This window comes from Varanus komodoensis, unplaced genomic scaffold (genome assembly GCF_004798865.1).
Source record: "Varanus komodoensis strain SLA01 unplaced genomic scaffold, ASM479886v1 scaffold10, whole genome shotgun sequence".
NCBI classification, from domain to species: Eukaryota; Metazoa; Chordata; class Lepidosauria; order Squamata; family Varanidae; genus Varanus; species Varanus komodoensis.
The window spans coordinates 15979405-16001034 of NW_025335269.1; the positions used below are offsets into that span (position 1 = coordinate 15979405).

The following is a 21630-nucleotide window of genomic DNA, read 5'->3' on the forward strand; positions in this document are numbered from 1 at the left end:
AGTCTTTAATTTTTAAGAATTGTCCTGTGGTAAATGCCATAAAATTTGAATAGAATCTTGATATTCCTTTTCATGGTTTTTATTTTGATTAATTACACACCATTTAATTTTAGTCAGGCTCACTAATGGAGCTGCTGTAAGAGCAGTTAAAGCACTAACATCCTTGCTTAATTGCCTGAAATAAAGTCCTTGAAGTATTAATAAAATCTTTCTGAAAATAAGAAATCCTGATAGGCATTTTGTGCCTTAAGATTTTCTTTTTTTTAATGTTTGGTCAAATCCCTGGAGTTCTATTTAATTAACAATAACACAATGTATGTGGAATGAAAATGGCAGTTGTTGACATGCGTTTCAGGGCCAGGGTGACACAGACCATGGATAAGGAGGATGGGGCCTGGGATATGAGGCCCCTGGATGCAGAGATGGAGCTGAAAGAGCTTATCTCAAGGCTGCTGTCTTCAGTTTTTCCAGCAGACCCTGAGAACAGTCTGGGCCTGCAAGTGCTGGAAGGGAACATGGGAACAGAGCTAGAGGAGTCTGCTACAATCCTTGACCCCATGACACAGCAACAGGAGAGAAGGGCTAGCCAACTAAAGGGGCTGCATACAGCTAGGAGGTTGGCCCGCCTCCTGAAGGGCACTTCCAGAGTGTTGGGGTCCAGGGTTACTCAACAGGAGGGTTCCTGGAAATGGCTTCTAGTTTGAGCTCAACAAACTGCTCTGTGTATGCTCAGAGACCTTTTCTTCACTGGCTAAAGTTTGCTGAATGTACCTTGGAAATAACGAGCTTTTGCCAAAGAACAGCTCATTGCTTTGAAAGAGAGGAGAACCTAGTTCTTGACAATTTGTTACTTCTACCACCTACAACTTACAGTTACTCCAGGAATAGAGAGGCACATCAGTTAATGAAACAACTTGTAAGGACTGGAAGACAAAAGTCAAATAAAGCAGCTTTGGCTACTTAGACCACTGGAAACACCTCACCCATTAACTTAAGCTCTCAATGTTCACACAACAGGGAAATACTGTATCTGACAACAAGCCACCTAACAATCCATGCCTTGTTTTATGGATTTTTGAGCTATTATGGGTTGCTGTGCCTGAACCTGGACAACTGACTCCACTGTGGGTCAAGGAAAGCAGTGGGGAAGCTGTTTGCAAGAACAACAAATCCCCTTGCTGCTCTTGCCCCAGCTACAGGCAGTGAAAGCTGCTCTAGCAAGTGCCCAAGCAGCACTTTGAAGAGACTGCCACTGGCTTGGTCACTGCCATACTGACCACAATTCCTTTTTGTAACCATGACATTTCTCCTTTTAGCTTTTTCTCCTTCTGAAGCTTGCTTTTCCTAATACTATAATTATCCTATGTATTACAATATCCTTTCACAGTGCCCAAAATATATACTGAAGTGGTTATCACTAGTTTGTCACCATTTTTGTGCATGAGGGAGTTGTGCAAATGTATTATGTTGGATTTTTGGGTTGCACAGGAATCTTTGCTGGCAATAAAGGGTAGTGGGGATATATTCCTTCCCCATAAGGGCCCCTAAGGTTTTTTGTTTGTTTGCACTTGACTGTTCTTATTGTCCCTCACCAATGTTCCACCTTTTCCAAGAACCTAGCAAGTTGTTTAGGAATGTGGAAAAGTACAGGTTACCTCGTTTAAGGGATATCAAAACTCAAGTTTCCTTTTAAATTTTTATTAACATCTGACATGGATACGTGCAGCCATGAAAGCTAATTCCAGTTGCAGTGGAAAGAGGAAACAAGATTTCTAAGACAGAGTCCCCTGGAATAGCCATGGAAGGACTGAGTGGGGAGGAGTCATGGGGACATTCCATGTTAAGGCTGATCGTCTGTCAGATATACTGGGTTGTTCCATGAAAACTGGGTAACTTATTTGCAGGGTTGGTTACTATGTTGTATGAATGTAGCCTTAGTTATCCTCATAAATAAAATATAATGCTAATATAGCTATGGAATATTTGAAGAACTCGGTATCCTCTCTAAATGTGATCCCATGCTAGAGAAAATAAAGCAAATTCTTATTTGAGCTGCACTATTTTGACATTGATTTGTCTTCATAGTTTATAAATCATAAAATCCTTTTATCCCAGTGCTTTGTTCTATGAAGTTTCAGGTTCTTAACACAAACTGTGACTTTTTGCAATATTTACTGTCTTCTGCTGCGCTCTGCTGGAAGTAACTGCACTACTTGTAATGTATACCACAAACATGCATATTCCAAATGAAAAGTGCTTGATATTATTTTGATATGAAGCACTACATTCCTGTTTCACTGGTAGAGAACTTCAAACTAGATGCCTTAATCCAAGAGTAGGCAAAAAGTAAGCCAGGATTTACAGGTAGAGTTATAAAGCCCTATCAATACCAACATTTTCTTTCTTTGCCTTGGATCAAAAAGAGAAAAAGAAAAAGGAATGTTCTCTTCTTTATACTTTTAAAACTATCTAGAATGAAATCCTATGCATGCTGAGACAGAAAAAATTCTACAAGCTTGCTGGCCATGGAATATTGGCAGCTACGGAAGGTTATTTTTTTTGTCTAAACCTGTATAGGACTGTGTACAAAACGAACAATTTTATAGCACTGTTGCAGACACTGTCTGAAGGGTCATGGGATATTGAATACTGGCAAGGTCAGATATAGTGCTCTGACTTGGAAAGAGGGAGTTGGCAAACCAACCTCCTGTCAGCCATTATTCCTTGCAGTCAGTGTGGGGGGAAAGCAAAGCGTGACAGCCCTCTGGGGCTGGAAAAGTTACATTGTACAGGAGAAAAGGGGAGGAAGGGAAGTGGCTACAATGAAAAGAAGAAACTATCTTGAGCCTCTGCCAGCCTTCTGTGCTCCTCTTCTGCTGTGTAGTCCCTAGATAGGCTAAAATGAAGAGATCCTGTAGAGCAGGGGTCCTCAAACCTTTTCAACAGGGGGCCAGTTGAAAGGCATGGCGGTGGGCACGGGACCGGCCACTCCCAGCCTGGCTTCCCCCGGGCTCACATAATCAAAAGGCGAGTCAGATAAATGGGCATGGTGGGCCGAATCCGGCCAACGGGCCGTAGTTTGAGGACCCATGCTGTATAGAGATCTGCAGGACAAGGACTGCGCAACAGATTGTTTCCTCTGCTCCTCTCACCCTTCATTGGATGGCTGGCAGTCTCTATGTTTATGTTTTAATATTAATATTTAATATTATGTTTTTTATCTTTTATGTTTAGGGACTTCTGATCATCAAGAATGTAATCAACAGGATTGAGATATAAGTCTTTTAAAGAGTCATCTATTTTAAAAACAAAAATGGACTTTAAAAAACAGAAGTTCCCTGGAAAACAAAAAAGAAAAATACAAAGAAAAAGTAGTTGCTTTGGGAATGATACCTACATTATGCTGAAATGAGTTTGACTGAAAAGATAAACATGATAAAATAACTTTTTATTTTTCACAGAAGATAACTTTTAGAAACTGAACCAATGACATAAAATTAGAGGTAAAAGATGTATCAATTAAGTGAGCTTGCTTAAATTGCTTCAATTAATAAGCAAGACGCTTGTGAATTTTTGAAGAAAACAATTCTTTCTCCACTCTGCAAAAAAGTGGCTAAACTGGCAGAGAACAAAATATATATCTTGCTTTTGAATTAGCAACAAAGGAAACATACCCACCAATGGTAATTTTCTCATCTATAAACATTAAAATAAGAAGAAACATACTAAGGGATACTTGTTAATCTCTTTAGCTAGCAGTATAAATGTACTGCTAGCTATAAATAACACTCAAAGATTAAATTCAAAGGAACTTTAGCATTTGAACTGTAAAATGAAGTATATAAAATGCTTACTGAATAAGTTATAATACAACTATTAAGTAATCCTGCATCACTTCTGAAATGCAATTTGCAAAATGCATTTTGTCAACATTAACACATGACAAATGAAAAGTCTGCTCAGCTGAATCTGGCCTTATTTTTCATTCTTTAAAGTATTGCCGTTGACCCAATTTGCACTACAATGATGCTCAGCATGGCTTATTTAAGTCTGCATGGATGGAAGGGGAATTGGTGGTGTGGTTATCAACAAACCATACAGAACCCATGGGCTTTTTTAGGGCTGTGGGTAGTTGTTAACCATGCCAACAGCCAACCCTCATCAGGTTTGTGCACCACAAAAAACCATGGTTATGGCCTATATATACAAAATAGCAAACTATATACACTTCTATACCCTGGAATTTAACTCACTGTGGCTTAGCATGATGTCCAAATCAGTCCACCACATTACTCAGCTATACCTTTGGATAGACTCTTTTGACAAATCTGAATGGAAATATTAATAATTAAGCAATACTATCTCTTCTATTACTGCCATGTTAACATAGTTGTTATGCCAGAAACCAACACAATTTAGCATGAACAGAAGAGACTTTCTATGCATAGATACCTAGGTGGATCAAAGACTCTCCATGTGGACCAGATAGATGGTCAGTGCTGACAGCTTGAGCACTCTGAACAGCTAACTGGCACATCAATCAAAGCTAGTAAAATTGCATACTATCTGAATAGCTAGATATACACAGACATGCACACGGGCAGCTCAGTGTTGTGATTGTACAACATACCCTATGTTACTTACATTCTTAAGGAAATGAAAGAATATTCTATGTGAATGAAAGTTGGGTAGTTGAAATGGTCATAACTTTCTGTTTAACAAAATATAACTACTTGAAATACTGTTTCTTCCTTTTTTAATGTGTGGTGGGGGGTAGGGCATTCCATTAAAAAGTTAATGAAATACTTTCTTGGCACTTGCCAAGATATTCTTCCCCCCACTTAATATTAACCCATTTTCTTAGAAGTTGAGATTTCTACAAAATAGGTTTCTGTTCATGCTTAAAATGCTTCAAAGGAGTTGCTTAGTGTGTTGGGACTCAGATCTCACTTTTCCCTTGCATTCAGTAATTGGGGCTAATTACAATGGTATCTTGGCTCATGAACTTAATCCGTTCCAGGACTCTGGTTGTGACCCAAATTGGTTGTGAGCAAGTCAAATTTCCCCATAAGGGTCAATGTAAATAAGGTTAATCCGTTCTGCAACTATTTTTTTTTACTCACAAAAATTTGAAGCAAAGTGACAAACAAAGATCGTGGCCACCCCCTCCCCCCAGCGATTGTGCAGGGGGTGGGGGGAGACAGGCACGATCGCGGGTGCACTGGGGGAGGCGGGCACAGACGCGAGGGGGGGCGCATGGGGTGCGTGGGGGGAGGCAAGGGGCAGGGAACACAGGTGCAATCGCGGAGCAGGGGTCAGACTAGATGGCCCGGGAGACCCCTTCTGACTCACTCTGTTTCTATGTTACATTCGGCAATTTCGTGCTGGTGCCCAGTACATTTTCTAAAATTGCCTGATGTGTCTACTGTTCAAAAAGCTTGTCTACCCCTGCTGTAACCCACTAACAACCCTTTAAAATTATCACACCATTAGTCAAGTTACAATAATTGTTTTAGCCATAGCATGTGTTAGGCATCAAAACAACAACATTGCTATGTTCCTCAATAGGACAATTAAACATATCACAATGCAGAATTGCCATAAAAAACAGAAATTAGTAGCTACATTCAAATGTAGTTAGGAGTAGATAATGGTACCAAGTGGAAAACACTGGAAAATAAATATTGTTTTCTACTAGCTTTATCAGGTTTATATATTTCGGCAGCCATGAACATTCCCATGTAAATGCTGATTTTTTCCCCCGAAAGTTCTTAATTTTTATATCAGTACACAAGTACTTCCTCTGAACTAAAGCAACTATATCGGAAAGTTGTGCTGTACTTGTGCTGATATTCAAAGATGTAAAACCACAGAAACAGTTTAAAAAGCAATTGCTTTATGGCCTTTAAAATTAAAAATATTATATATAAAATGGGTATTAGAAAAATAGGGCATCTCAATTTTATTCCCATGGATAAATTTTATTAATACTAAAACACAGTTCAATCAGAAAAAATGAATGTATAATTATTAAATAGTAATTGTATGTATCTTAAAAATCAGTGCAATCTGTTTTCACTAGTTAAAATAATTCCAACTTTGCTTTTCTAGAACAGAGTTGGGCAACCCTTTCAAGAGTCCTCTTGTGCAGTTCTGGCAAAACTGATCAATCCCTTCCTTGACAGTCCTCTAGGAAAGAGGTAAAAAAGATGGCAGAAAGAAAGAAAAAAGAGGCTGAAAGAGAAAAACTGCAATACTTTGGCTCTAGCCCTGCCAACTGCATGCTTCAACACGAATTCATGGCCATGCAGCCCCAAACAGATTACTCACAACAGAATGCAGTGTTTAATTAATAAAGTTCCTACTCCTGTTCTAGAACCAGCACATATTGCCTGTAATACAAAAGCCTATAGATCCAGCACTGCTATAAATCTGTCTTTTTCAAAACAATCTCACAGAGCAATCTGATCCAAACAGTTTGTTTCACACAACAGATTTCCAATAGTCCTGCATAATAACATTTTCTCCGACTCCCATATCATATCAGAAATTGCTTGTGAAATCATAGTTTCAGAAGCAGCATGCTATACAGGGAGGGAAAGACAGCTACTTGAGGAAGAGTGTGCAGAACCTTTCATGGATTCAAGGAACTAGCTTCATGAATGTCTGTGGATCTGACTAAGATTGGGAAATACCAAAGGCTGTTACATAAGACACAACAACAGAAGGCAGCCTAGTTTCTGAGAGTGACCAAAATTACTAAATGGATATTGATATGCAGGTACAGTCATTCAATTAATAAGACTACATTGTTTGATAAGTTTTCCACTATATTTGCCAGGTTTTTTCCTGGGCGTTTCACTGCTTATTGAAACACTCCCACTTTCATGCAATTTAATTATCATTTTGTTGTTAGTTAAGAAGTCGCGTCCGACCCATCGCGACCCCATGGACAACATTCCTCCAGACCTTCCTGTCCTCCACCATCCCCCGAAGTCCACTTAAGCTCACGCCAACTGCTTCAGTGACTCCATCCAGCCACCTCATCCTCTGCCACCCCCTTGAAAATAAAATATTGATTTTCCTAATATTTTAAGGTTTGATTGTCAATTTAATATGGGTTTTATCACTGGAGATTAATTGGGATGCTGTGTTTTGTTTGGTTCTGCTTGGCTGTCAAACCATCCCAAGACCTCGGTGGAATAAAAATGTCTTAAACACATAAATATAAATAAATATAAATCAAAGCGGAAATTAATTTTTGGAACCCTTATGAACTCAGTAACATGCTCTCAAAATTTCAGGGTCTCACAGACATACGTTGACTATTTAGTCCAGCATACTGATATACTCTGCTTGTCCAACATCCTTATCCATTTCATAGTCCACTCTAGTGCTTGCATTGCTAACATTGTTTTATAAGAAAGGGGAAAAGCCACTTCACTACTACAAATTACAGCAATTTCTGCAACTGCCAGCTGCTTTAGGCTCTCCACAACTTTGTGCTTGTTGGTACCCTTAAATGGTTCCCATTGCAAGCTATCAGGTATACATATGGGTGGCAGAACAGTGACAGGGATATACAAATTTCAAGGAACAGCAGGAGGGAAAGGAATCAGTAAAGAAATAAGCTTCAGCTGTTGAGTAAAATTAATTTAATAATATGACTATACAAATTTCAAGGTGAGCAAGTGAGGGAGGACTGATGAATATATGCAAATTCCATGGCACAGCAGTAAAGCAGAGAGGAAGATTATGCAAAGATCATAGCTGCAGACCTTTGAATAAGCACACCTGCACAAAAATGGAAAAGTCTGCAAATATGTTTGAGACATACAGGCTATTACAATTGCCAGCCCTCATTATGGGTTATCATGCCATATGAAGTAGGTCATTAAGTGAGTTGGGTTGCCAAGCATACTTTAGGCAGCTTTGACAAGAAGAAGGAAATTGCAATTTAGCTATGTCTCCTTAACGGTAAATACAAATAAAATATTTATCATTGTTCAAGTCTGTTTGAGGGTAGATGCAATACTCCTGGTACTAAGTAGTTGAATGCCAATAATTCTGAACATTAAAAATATATTGACAATTAATATCCAACATCAAACTGTTTGTTTATTCAGAAATTGGATATAAAATCAATAATGTCCTGATATAAGCTTGGGCATATATATGGATGGAGGGGAGAAGTAAACATAGAAACAGAGTGAGTCAAAGGGGCCTCCCGAGCCATCTAGTCTGACCCTTGGCTCCAGCCGACTCCGCTCATGACATGCCCATCATGTGTATGTCTAGCCTGTCCTTGAACACTCTCACCGATGGGGACTCCACCACCTCCCGTAGAAGCCCATTCCATACCCTCGGGGTTCTAACTGTCAGGAAGTACTTCCTGGCATCTAAGTTGAACCTTGGTTCCCTGAGCTTTGCTCCGTTGGAGCGTATCCTGCCCTCCTCTGCAGGGGAGAACAGGTCTCTACCCACTTCCATGTGACACCCCCTCATATACTTGTATGTTGCCAACAGATCCCCTCTGAGTCTCCTCTTCTCCAGGCTGAAAAGACCCAGTTCCCTCAGTCTCGCCTCATGCAGCTTCCCCTGCAAACCAGCCACAGCCTTGTGTCCCTACGTTGCACTGACTCAAACCTGGCTATATCCTTCCGGTAATAAGGGGCCTAAAACTGAGCACAATACTCCAGTTGCGGGCACACCAGAGTCGTATAGAGTGGTAGAAATACCTCTCTTCTTCTAGAAGCCACACTTCTGGCTATGCAACCAAGGAAGGCATTTGACCTCTTGATCACCGCATTACACTGCTGACTCCTGAACACCATCCTGTTGTCTCCTACCCACTTTCACAGTCTGTCCAAATCCGTTTGGATCTGCAGTACCTGCTCCTCAGTTGTGGCCACTGCCCCAGTTTTAACATCGTCTGCGAATTTGATCAGCAGACTGTTCACCCCTTCTTCCATGTCATTGATAAAAAGATTAAAAGACAGAGCCCTGGGAGACCCCGCTTGTCACTGGCCACCAGTCCGATGATTCCCCATGGCTTTCAGTCAGTCAACCATGCCATAATCCATCAGACAGTGCTTTGGTCTATCTCAAAACTCCTCAGTTTCTCAACCAGGATATCATGGGGCACTTTGTCAAAGGCCTTGCTGAAATCCAGGTAAACCCACATCCACTGCATCCCCTCCATCTAGCCAGCTCAAAACCTTGTCATAGAATTCCACAAGGTTTGTCTGACAGGACCTGTTTTTGCGGAAGCCGTGTTGTGTGATCACCAGCCTACCTTCCCTATCTAGCATCACTAGATCTCTCACTATTATGAGCCTTTCCATTGTTTTTCCTACAATGGACGTAAGGCTAACTGGTCTATAATTCCCCATGTCCCTTCTACTACCCTTTTTGAAAATTGGGACTACTGATGCCACCCTCCAGTCCTCTGGAACTTCACCCATTCTCCATGAGGCCTCAAAAATGGAGGCCAGTGGGCATGAGAGAATCCCTGCCAACTCTTGAGTGTAACCCGTCAGGGCCTGGTGCCTTTGTAACATCCAATGCCCTGAGGAGCCCCTTGACTTCTAGGGGGGGTGACTCTAATCTGTAGGCCTAAGTCCCCGACCTCAACTAATCTCCCATGCGGATCTCCCCCGTTCTGCTTTGGAGAGAACACAGAGGCAAAATAGTCATTTAGCATCTGTGCCTGTTCCCTCGTATCAGTCACTGGATCCCCTTAGCGGTCCCACTACTTGTCTCCCCTTCCTCTTGCTATTTACATGCTGATAGAAGCCCTTTTTGTCACTCTTGATATTCTTTGCAAGTCTCAGCTTGTAATCATCCTTAGACTTGCGAAGAATCCTTCTGCAACGGGCCTTCTCCTCCCAGTATACCCTTTTGTCTATTTGCCCCTGTACTCATTTCCTACAGAGGTTCTTCTTGTGTCTAATCCCTCTAACCACCACCTCTTCACATCCATGGCGGCACTCTCCTTCACCTCCCCACCTTACTAACTAGAGGTATCACCAAGGGTGTTGTGCCTCCAAAACCTCCCTTTTGAGTGCCATCCACCCCTCAACTCCCTTGCCTTCCAGTAACCTATCCCAGGAGACTTTCCCCAGTCTGGCCAAAGTTGACCCTCTTGAAGTCCCAGCTTCTAGTGCTCGACCTGCTGCACATCCCCATTCCCCTGATCTCAAAGCAAAGGATGGAGTGATCACTCACATCCAGAGCTCCCCTAATCTGTACCTCATCTATCAGCTCCTCTCTGTTGGTCAAGATCAAGTCAAGGATACTCACCCTCCCTTATCTCCTCTCGGACCCTCTGTGTGAAAAACCCTCCCTCTATAGCTTCTAGGAAGCGACGTGACCTGGCTGTCACTGCTGAGTGAATCAAGAAATCATACAACTAGCATCCTATTGCTTTCATAAATGTTGATCTGTAGTCACATAAATTTCAAAACAAAATGGTTTATCTTTCAAGTAGACGCTTTCATGGATGATCCTTGGCAGCCAATTATAGAGCCAATTGTATGGAATGCTTGCTAAAACAAAATCCACATTTGTTTAAAATAAAAGGTTACACTGCAGTTAGGTTGACGATATACCCACAATTCCAATTCACTTGGCATTATCTGTTCAGTGTTCTTGTCACAGAAGAACTGCCATGGAAGATTCATGCAATACATTATGCATATTACTTTAAGTATTTAATTGCATATTCAGTCCATTGATCAGTCATTTGACATATTCTGAACTGGGTTACGAAACCAGACATTAAAATCCATCACAATAAATAAAAATACTCATCACTTAAAACCAATCACTCAAAAGTACAAATAACACAAATGATTAGCACAATTGATCAGGGAAGACCTAGAAAATGGGATGAGTCATTGACAGGGGCCTAACATGCATCACAGTTGCTACCTGCTGAATACCAGTGGGGCTACCGGGGGGGGGGGGGTTTCTATTTGAAAAGTTCTTTTCCAACTACCCTAAAAATCTTCCTTTGGGAGTGATCCTGTGGCCACTAGATATTGGCAGGGGGTCACACAGATAGTATCAATTTAGGGAGGTTAAAATCAAAAGGGACTGTGAGGAACTTCAAAGGGATCTCCCCAAGCTGTGAGTATAGCCAACAAAATGGCAAAAGCAGTTCAATGTAAGCAAGTGTAAAATGATGTATATTGGGACAAAAAAACCCCCCAGAACTTCAAGTATAGGCAGATGGGATCTGAGCTAGTGGTGACTAAGCAAGAAATCAGCAGACAGCTTGATGAAAATGTTGGCCCAGTGAGCAGCTGCTGCGAAAAAGGAAAACTCCATGCTAGGCATAATTAGGAATGGAATAGAAAATAGAACTGCCAAGATCTCACTCTCCTTATACAAATCGTTGATACAGCCACACTTGGAACATTGTGTACAGTTCTAGTCACCTTACTTGAAAAAGGACATTATTGAGTTGTGAAATGTACAGACACCTAAAATGATCAAGGAGTTGGAGGAACTTCCTTATGAGGAGTGGCTACAACTAGGACTGTTCAGCTTAGACAAACAATAAGTAAGAGGAGACATGAGAAAGGTGAGAAACGAATTAAAGTAATGCATGATGTGGAGAAAGTGGAGAGGGAGACATTTCTCTCTCTCCCATAACAGAACCTGGGGTCATTTCATGCAGCTTATTGGTGGGAAGTTTAGGACAAATAAAAGGAAGTACTTCATAGAATTTATAGTTAAACTATGGAATTCACTGCCATGGGAAGTGGTGATGAGCTCCACTATGAATGGGTTTAAAAGGGCATTGGATAAGTTCATGGAGATGGAAGCTATCAGTGGCTACTGGCCTTGCTGGCTAAGTACTACCTCCTTTACCAGAAGTAACATGCCTGCATACACCAGTTGCTGAGGAGCTTGGACAGGAGAAGATCTTGTATCCCATCCTGCTTGAAGGATTTAGTGGACAGCTGGTTTGCCATCATGTGTACAGAGGATTGGACTAGATAGATCTTTAGCCTGATCCAGCATGGCTTTTCTTATGTTTCCATGTATAGAAATACAGAGATGGAGAAGAGGGAGGTAAAGATTGCATAAGCCACTCCTCCAGCTCACATTAAGGAAGTTTAGTAATTAACTTCCTTATATGCATGCAATATTAAAATTTTAGAAAAAAAGTCAGTGACTCAGAATAAAATTTCTATGCCTTCACTTCTCCCAGCCTTCTTATGTGCAAACAAAGATGCCTAAATTAAAAACACAACTTGCTATATTTCCTGTTATTTATGCAGCATTTGTACTCTGGTCAAATCATTCCAACCTCTCTGAACTTAATTTAGATTCAAGGAATAAAGTGTTTTCACACATATTGTGCTCATTATATAGACTATAGATTTTTCACAGACACAACTACAAGAAAAGTTTTGTAAATAAGTAGGAGAATTGAAACTTTAAGTAAACTTTAAAGTACCAAATGTATGTGGCCACCAAATCTGATATAGTAGGTTGCATTAAGACAACAGGGTTGTGTTATGTCTGTATGTTCCTAATAAAGAGTGGTATTATCAAACTGTATTCTCTTTTGCAACAGCACACTAGTCAGTTTGCTTTCAATTACACCAGCATTTAAAACAACCAGGATGTAAATACATTTGCAAAAGGAGACTGTTCGTCTCAGATTATTTTGTTGTGGATGTTACATCAGTTAAATCATTCCACCAGTTTACAGTATACCATAAATGTTTACACAAGCTCTGAACTATAAAATATTTTCACATAACTATTCCAGCTTGGAAAGAATGATGCACTGTCAAAGTTTGCAAGACCTTTGAGTAGCAATTCTGTATCCGAAGATCAAACACAAACCACTGCAGTTCATCTGGAAAGTTGCAGGGAGTATTAGGTTAAACAAATTACTATTCCATGGTATCTCAGCTGGTAAATGTAACCAGGAAGGTATGGTTTATGTATTTTACAAAGATATGTTTGGTGTGGGGGAAAATATTAAAAGGAACAGGCTCATAACTGAACTATACTGACCTGTCTGTAAGTTCCTTCTAACAAGGTGTCCAGATGTTGAAGAGGAGCTGGGGTTTTATCTTTAAACCGTGCCAGCAGTCGTCGTTCAATAGCTCTAAACTGTATGGCTCTTTCAGATAATAGTTGTTCATATTTTGCAGCATTCAGACGCAGCTATAATTTAGAAAGGTTTGCAAAGGAAAGAGTTAAGAATATTTCAGAATGTAAAAATATTTTTCAATCACACATTTATAGCAAAGCTGCAGAGGCACTGCATTTTTTGAAACTTTAATGAGGTTTTACTATGGTCATGTAGCCAATCTGAAGACTAGTAATTTCACACTCATCACAGTATGTACTAACAGGTTAGAATAATAACAGCTATTACCAAAACTGAAAGTAATTGTTGACAGCCAAGATAATCTAAACTAATGCATGATAATCTTACTATGTGTTTTCATGACAGAGGTGAAATTAATTCATCAACAGCAGGTTATAGAGTATTTTGATATGCTGGTAGTGCAGTGTATATGTTCAATAAATGATATTATACTTTCTACAGCAGGAAAAATACCATTATATTTTAAACTGTTTCAAGTGCTATGTAGTGTTAAGGATGGATTTATATCTCCTAGAGGAGCTAAGATTCAAAACAGATCTTACAGTACAATCCTACACATATTTATTAAGAAGCAAACCTCACAGAATTTAATGGAACTAACTCCCAGGTAACTATCTATAGGATTGCTGCCTTCATTATATATCAGATGCCAATTAAATACCTTAACTCATAATGCTGTCTTTAATTATCTTGCAATGTAGCAATCTCCAGTATTTTTGAGAAAGCATTTTAATAGTATTTTAATATTGCCTTGATTTGCCAAAGGTTATTATAACAGAGGCAGCAAATCAAGCAGCAAACTCTTAGCAAATTTCAATCTTCCTTGAGCTCAGTTATGAAGTGGATTGTAGGTGGTGAGCTGATCACTGTAGCCATTCCTTCAAATCCTAGCAGAGTTGACAGGATGTCTAAACCTTTGAGAGGACTTATAGAATTGTCACAATGAGTATGCGCAGTATGGACATTTTGTACATGCATGTGCTTGCATAAAAACCCACCCCAGACACCATATTAATGAATGGATCTGTGCAGAAAGGCCATTTAATATCAGCTATGATAATGGGTCAAAGTTACACCTACAGAAGCCATGAGAATTGAATAATACAAAGAAAAAACCATATACGATAATAATCATACCTCGAAATGGTGATCAATTATCTCAAAATATTCTTGTAAGGGAATTGGGCCAGAAAAACTACATGCAAAGTCTTTGCAGTTTTGTTTCCTAAAATGTTCATCAAGACGAAGTGTGAGTTCTTTTGTAATTAGCCAAATGTCTTCTAATTGTTCGCTTTGAATTCTGTAACGCTCTTCATAATTAAAACAAAAACAAAAAATATTAGTTGACTAGTCCTCACTTACTATCTGTTGCTATTCTTGAAAGTGTTTTCTTCATTGATAGATTATTAAACTTATGTTTTGAATATAGTAATTTTCCTACCTGTATAATTCGTTTCTGCAATATTTATTCATGCAGTTGCATTTATAATTATTTTCATTAACTATTTATTCTTCACAATCTATTCTACATATAGAAGCAATTAGAAATATTATATTTAAAATAGCACTTAAAGTATTCTAAAGCAATGATAAGACTACTCACTGTATTCTCAAGTTTTCACTTAATCAAAACTATTAAAATATTCACAGTAAAGAATTTACAGAACAAAATTTATCAGACCATAAATCCTCTCCCACCTCCCTTTGCAACTCCAATTTAGAACACTGCTGCTCCATCAACATTAGCAGTGTAGAAGCCATAATCCAGGCTGCTTTGGGAAACTAAACCTTCCTTCCTGTCCCAGAAACTCCTCTAAGTGGAAGGAAAGCAGTAAACATGTGGTTCATGGTCTATGCACTTCTTCCCTAAAGGCAAAACTCTATAATCTACTAGCTATAATCTACTTCAGTCATCTTATATAGATACTATTCCTGATCTGGCCACATAACTCATGCCTTAGCTACATCCCATTTGATTGGCTGTAACACTCACATGGATAGTTCACATGGAACTATTTTTTAATTGTATTCAGAAGCTTCAGCTGGTCCACAATGCTGCTCTCTGGATATGAACGAAGGCTGCTTATAGGGAGCATGTTTCCCTCGCTACAAAAACAGACCTTTAGCACTCAAACTGGTCTACTACTCAGAGGAGAGGGGGACAGTCAGGTGCTTTTCCTTTCTTTTATTATATTTCAGTTACGTTTTAATTGTTTGCTTTGATCTTAAGTTTTTAGTTTAGATTTTGTTTTTAATCTCTATTTTTTAACATTAGGCATTTGAGCACCATTTTTGGTGTGTAGAACATACATTCAATTAAAAATTGCCCTACTACTGGACTTATCTTCTGAAAACCAGAATATGACTGAGGGATACTTTTATTAACTAAGAATGTGCAAAAACCCCTGCACTTTCCCCATATCATTTTCATATACTTCATGGTGTGGGATTTTGCTCCTTCTATAATACTATAAGAAAGTTTTTGTGGTTGATGTAGGCTGCATCCATTTCATCCCTTTATTCAAAATGGTCACTGAAAGTACTATTTATAGAATGATGATGGTTTCAAGACATTTCAGAAAATACTGTATCCATATTAATTCATCTGATACATTTGAAAGAATGGCTGTGAGGAAAAAAAATAAGAGGGATGGTAGGAATTTAAAAAACAGATTTTAATCATAGTATTCTACCTGGCAGAAGGTTGGCCAAGTCAAAAAATTGCTTCTTATTAAACAATTCCATAAGATTAATAATCTGATTGTATAAACTTATATTGGCATAATTCCCAGCAAAAACATATCATTGATGGGACAAGAACAAATTTTATTTACAAGATACAAGGAAAATTGGCAGGTTTAATTTAAAAACTTGCCCCTTTAAAAGTAGAAAGCCAACAGTTAATGATAATATTCAATCTTATTTTCATTATTTCTAGGTATTTCTGGTATAATTACTAGACTTACTTGAACAAAACTTTAATCATCCCTTACCTAAAATTAATCATTTTAGCACAAAACTAAGGTAATTACTTGTTGATCAATCAGAAAATAGTATAAAGAGCTCAGTTTAGTGGTAAGAAGAATACTAATAAATAATTTGATTCAACTTCAACAGGTGTAGTTGATGATGTAACTTCATGAAGTTACAATCTGAAGAAAACTCAGAAAAATATCTAATTTAGAAATTAAAGTTCTTTGTGGCAGAATCCAGTCTAGATGCCTGTTGTAACCCTTTGAATTTGCAGGATTATAGGTATCCTGTGCACGGCAGAAGAAACAGAGAGGTCAAGGCTGCCTCTGTGCTCTTTCAGTCCTGCAGAACAGTAAGCTAGGAGATCTCAGACGTTTAAGTATTGTTCCTCAGAGCATGAGGAAAGGAGGCTGAATCATCATAAGACTACTTCATATTATGGCAGCATCCGTCTTTGCCTCCCCCCCCCCCCGTAATGCACCCTAAAGCCCTTTTCTGAGGTCACAAAACAGATGTATAGCTGTTTCTGTGTGAGTAAGGAGAGCATTCCAAGCTATACAATCAGAGTGCTTTTCCAACTGCATAAATGGAGCTCCAAAAAACCCTATGGCTGTCCAGATAGTCTCTAGCAGCCATAGGATTGCATTGCTAGTTGCATAGTTCTACTAAAATCAGAAAGCGAGTTGTTCTTTCTTGTGATTGCAATTAGTGTGTTTATAATTTTCGAGGAAAAATATTTTAAAGTAAATATTAATTTTTCCAAAAGATTCATATGCAAGGGAAGATAACAAAATACTGCAAAAATGAGTTTCTGTGGGTAAGCCACAGAAACATGACTGATTTTTAAAGTAATCTAAGTTTATTTTTATTTGGGACACTAAATAAAAGTAGTCTTGTGGCCCAAATTAGAAGCATTAAAATACCAAAACAGCCATTCTTAACATTCCCATAAGTAGCATCAAAATAGATGCCTAACATTGTATAAAACAGGATATATTTTCAAAGGATTTAATTATGATTGCATGAATATAGTTTTGGTTCTGTGTTAAGGCTAAGTTAGATTTCATTACCAGAAACAAAAATCAGAGAGGAAGTAGGTTCTACAGCTTAGAATGAGGAAATGAGTAAATGGATTGTTCTGAGCCTTGGCAATAGAGAACAGGTCAGTTTGAAGACAGTTGTGTTGATTCTCAAGAAAAACTGGTGATAAACTGTTTATATAAATTTAAAGTTTGACAAGTGTTACCTATTTTCTTTCTCATAGACTTCAGTAATATTGAACTTTATCAGCTCAAAACACCATTAGTACAGAAACTTTCACAGTACAGTTTATTGTGTCTGGTCAGGGGAAGGTCCAGCACATAGTATACCAGAGCAGCCATTTAACTTTGCTTTTTAATTTAAAATGTGGTTCCCCTCCTGTCAGCCCATTCTTTACTATGACAAATCTTAAAGTATGCCCCCAAAAATGCTCAAAATGATCCTGGGGTGGGGGCGGGGAGCAAAACAAGAGTAAATCTGGTTGATTACCAGGAAGACAACATAGAAGGGAAATGGGGGTTATTAGGTCAAGTAAGGTTAGCCAGTTCGGATAGAATGGTGCTTGTGGGGGTTAAGGGGAGAAGAGAAACTACAGCATAAATTAATACTCCTTTAAGTATTAATACTCCTTTAAGCATATTAGTTTTCTTGCTTTCTTTTTAAACAGCTCCCTAAGTTAGTGACCATGATCACAATTTCTCTTCTCTATAACTTTAGTGTACAAAGGTATTATAAGGCCAGAAGTGCTTCTTACAATGGCCCTTTCTTTCATGTGCTGTCATTTTTATATCAATGGCATTGAGACCCAGTGCTGCCATTTGTTTTTTTACAAATCCTCCAACCCTGAATCCCACACAAAGAAAGGGTTGCTGAGCTCCTTGCAAGGGCCAGAGGATCAGTACTGATACCAAGTGCATAACAGGCAGAAATTTAACAGGTACAACTTTATCAGAATTCAATACCACACTGTATGTATATTGCTCAAATAACACACACTTTTTCAAGCTATCAGGGCCTGAGCAAGTATGGAAATTGTTTTAGAAATTGTGTTAAACAAAAATATGTTTTTTGTTAATTGAATGTTAATACTATCCCAGGGATTAGGGTTGCAGACGTAGTGCACACTATGACCTAAAATCCTCCCTTAACTGCACAGGGATGTTTCAGGAGAAAGAAGCACGAAAGGGATACTTTTTCCCTCGTCCACTCTTTGGAACTAATCTGCCTAGCTAAGGAGCAATAATATTGCTATAGGAACACGTTCATCTGATCCAGCATTGTCTACTCTGGCTCGGTAGGGTCTCAGACAGGAGTTATTAATATCTGTTACTTGAATGGTGTAACAGTGGGTTGCAGGGGGCATGGGACTCAAGTGTCCTTTTTCCCTTCCCCTCATCTCTGAAACTACCCATTCCTCAAGTACTGAACAGTATTGCAAAACTACTGTTCCAGATTGGCTGGAACTCTGAATAACAGTACTCCTTTCACGGGTTGTGTGTACATTGCAACCATTTTACAGGTTCCATTTGTTCTGCATATATTCAATTTGTTCTGTACTCATTATGCATAGCTGTGCAAAATGGAGGGCAGCAAAAGTGGCAGACATGCAATTTGCTTCAGAAAGGAATTTAACCAAACAGAACAAGGGGAATCAGTGTAAAAATAATTTCAAAAAATAAATTAGTTGTCACCAACAAATCCTGTAATATTTGCAAAGTCACAGCAAGCAAAAAAGTAGAGCAGCATGCATACATGGGCAAGTAGATCGACCGTGCAATCCTACTCATGGCTATTCAGAAATAAGCCCCAAAATGATCAATGGGACTTACTCCCAGGTGTGTGAATAAGACTACAGAAACATCTAGAACAAATCATGCCAAATATTAGAGCAGTAGTACCGTGGCAAAGCTTATACTGAGATTGTAGGCATCATAACAGATCTGTGAATAAACAAAACCCAAATGGAGAAGAAAATGATTGGTGGGAGAGAAGAGTGTCATGTGATGGTAAGATTAAGCACTCCTTAAGGTACAAGTTTGCAACACACTCCAGCTAGCCCAAGCCTCTGGTGGGATAATCTAAAAGCTTCTTTTCCTTCCATCAATGAATGAACACTGATTTCTATCAGCTGAGGCCTTGTTCACACATGTACTTCATTTAAGTTAACAATTCGGTAAAACAAGAATCCAAGTAACCAGTTCTAATTTTAACTCATATGTAAAACTATTTTTACATAAAAAGTCTTCTCAGATCTTTGCTATGGAATGTTCCAGTTACTTCAACTGTTTAAACATTTTTACAGTCAACTTAAACAAATATTAAAAATTACCATACAACAGTCAAGGAATGTTCACACAATCAAACACAAATAGAAATGAAGCCTGTAAAAGTAAATTAATTGATACCGTGAGAGTCTCTAAATAACTACTTGTCCAGATGTTTCCCATCAGAAGATTTATGCTAAAAGATACAAAAGCCTTACACAGTTTAAAGAGGCTGTTTATCAGAGAAAAATTCACAAACCACCAAATCTAGATGTTTCTGTACAGCATCTCTATCTGTACCACTGGAATAGAGGCTCTTGAATATTCACACATCATTCTAAATCCCATACATTATTGGTACTTGTAGTTCATTTAATTTTGTAAAGAAACTTGGGAGAATGCTATTCACTTCATGAATGTTTAAAAATAAGCTTAATGTAACCATTTAATAGAGCTTCAAACAAAAATAGTATGCTCAAAAGAGCTTTGGGACTGTATTTTTCAAACAGCAGCCATCCATGATACATGGCACACTGTCTTTGAAATTGAGGTGATTTTTAAAAGCAGCTGTGTGTCAACATGGGGGTTTGAGGTTCAAAGACACTAAGTCAAGATCACACCAAGGATGCCTAACTCCTAGAGCAAGCACAGAGGAACTCTTTGGATAGGTCAGCATATTTTGGTTCCTCAATAAGAAAACATGTTTTGTACCATTGCTCCTCCAACACAGAAACCTACAGCCTTTAAGACAGTTAACACAGTTCAGAAATTGAAAATGCACTTCAGAGGAAGAAGAGCTCCATACAAATACAACAACTACATAGAAAAGGCAACAGCAGGTGAGGTGGAAAAAGGTGGGAGTGGGAGAGAGAAAACATTTTAACAATCTAACAGTAGCTAAATGCTATAAGGATGAATTGTGATTTGTTAGGCTTTATTAATAAAATATCATATGAATTCCCTTTCCGATATTGTAAAGGGAGTCATTTAGAAATGGCAAGGCTTAAAACGTCCATCTTTGATGGCCTGATGAGAGATCCTAGCCTGCTGGAATGTAACACATTAATATATGCATATCCACAAAATGCTTTAGTCTCTGAGACCAGTTTGATGATTGCAGACAAATCAATCTAAAAAAGAGGCAACATGATCACCAGTCACAAGTTAGGGCACACCATGGTTAACTTTAACCTTAGTGCTGTGCTGATATAAGCATTATAGAACATATTAAACTGACTTCTAGTGAGCTAGGCCATTAGTCTATATAGCCAACTCTGACATGTAGCCCTGCACGCGCTGGTGACTTCCCGCCTTGACTTCTGTAACGCACTTTACGTGGGGCTACCCTTGAAGATGGTCCGGATACTTCAATTGGTTCAAAATAGAGCTGCCAGGCTCTTATGTTCACATGACTCCAGTCCTCCGTCAGCTTCACTGGCTTCCCATTGAAGTCCGGGCCCAATTCAAGGTGTTGGTGATGACTTATAAAGCCCTAAACGGCTTGGGTCCTGGTTACCTGAAGGAGCGCTTACATCCATATACGCCCGCCCGCCCCTTGAGATTGGCGGGAGAGGCCCTTCTCCGGGAACCCTCTGTGAAAGAAATTAGGAGCGTAGGTACTCGGAGGAGGGCTTTCTCTGCAGTGGCGCCCAATCTATGGAATGCGCTCCCCAGAGAGGTCCGCCTGGCGCCGTCGTTATTTGTTTTTCGGTGCCAGGCGAAGACCTTTTTATTTAAGCATCATTTTAATTGTTAATATTATGCTTATTTTATCTGGCCAGGGCGACTTATTTTATATTGTTATTTTTTGTATTTTAACTTTATGTTGTGAGCCGCCCCATTCGCCGAAGCCTTGGGGCGGCATAGAAATGTTTTAATAAATAAATAAATAATAAATAAATAAATATCTGGCATATTTCTTAAATTGGTTTCAAATCTTTGCAAGCCCTACTGGTAACTTTCTGCATACAAAGCTGTATTTTACAAATGTGCCTTATGGTCTCTCTTCAGTATTAACCGTTGAGAAGAGCATCAGTGTAAGGGCAAGGGAATTCTGGTGCAAGAAGCTGAAAGTATGCGATCCAGTTGGTGATCTAACCCCCTTAATTATGTTTAAAAGATAAGTGTGTGCACTTTGTTTGGAAGACATCAGATTATCATCAATTAACACCAGACATCTTTTGGGAATCCCCCCACCCCATTGAATGAATGGAA

General features: G+C 38.9%; 1 protein-coding gene across 4 annotated transcripts in view; it reads right to left on the reverse strand.

Annotated features, from left to right (window-relative positions):
• The window catches only part of BBS9 (Bardet-Biedl syndrome 9), a 271501-nt gene that overhangs the window by 196923 nt on the left and 52948 nt on the right, over nt 1-21630 (reverse strand). For all 4 annotated transcript variants that reach the window (XR_006417058.1, XM_044454645.1, XM_044454636.1 and 1 more), the window contains exons 17-18: nt 14276-14448; nt 13039-13191 (exon numbers count right to left, since the gene is read on the reverse strand). Coding sequence is in view for 3 of the 4 variants with exons in the window: in XM_044454645.1 (XP_044310580.1) it covers nt 13039-13191; nt 14276-14448 (326 nt within the window). In the remaining variant the exon portion in view is untranslated. The remainder of the gene's footprint in view (nt 1-13038; nt 13192-14275; nt 14449-21630) is intronic.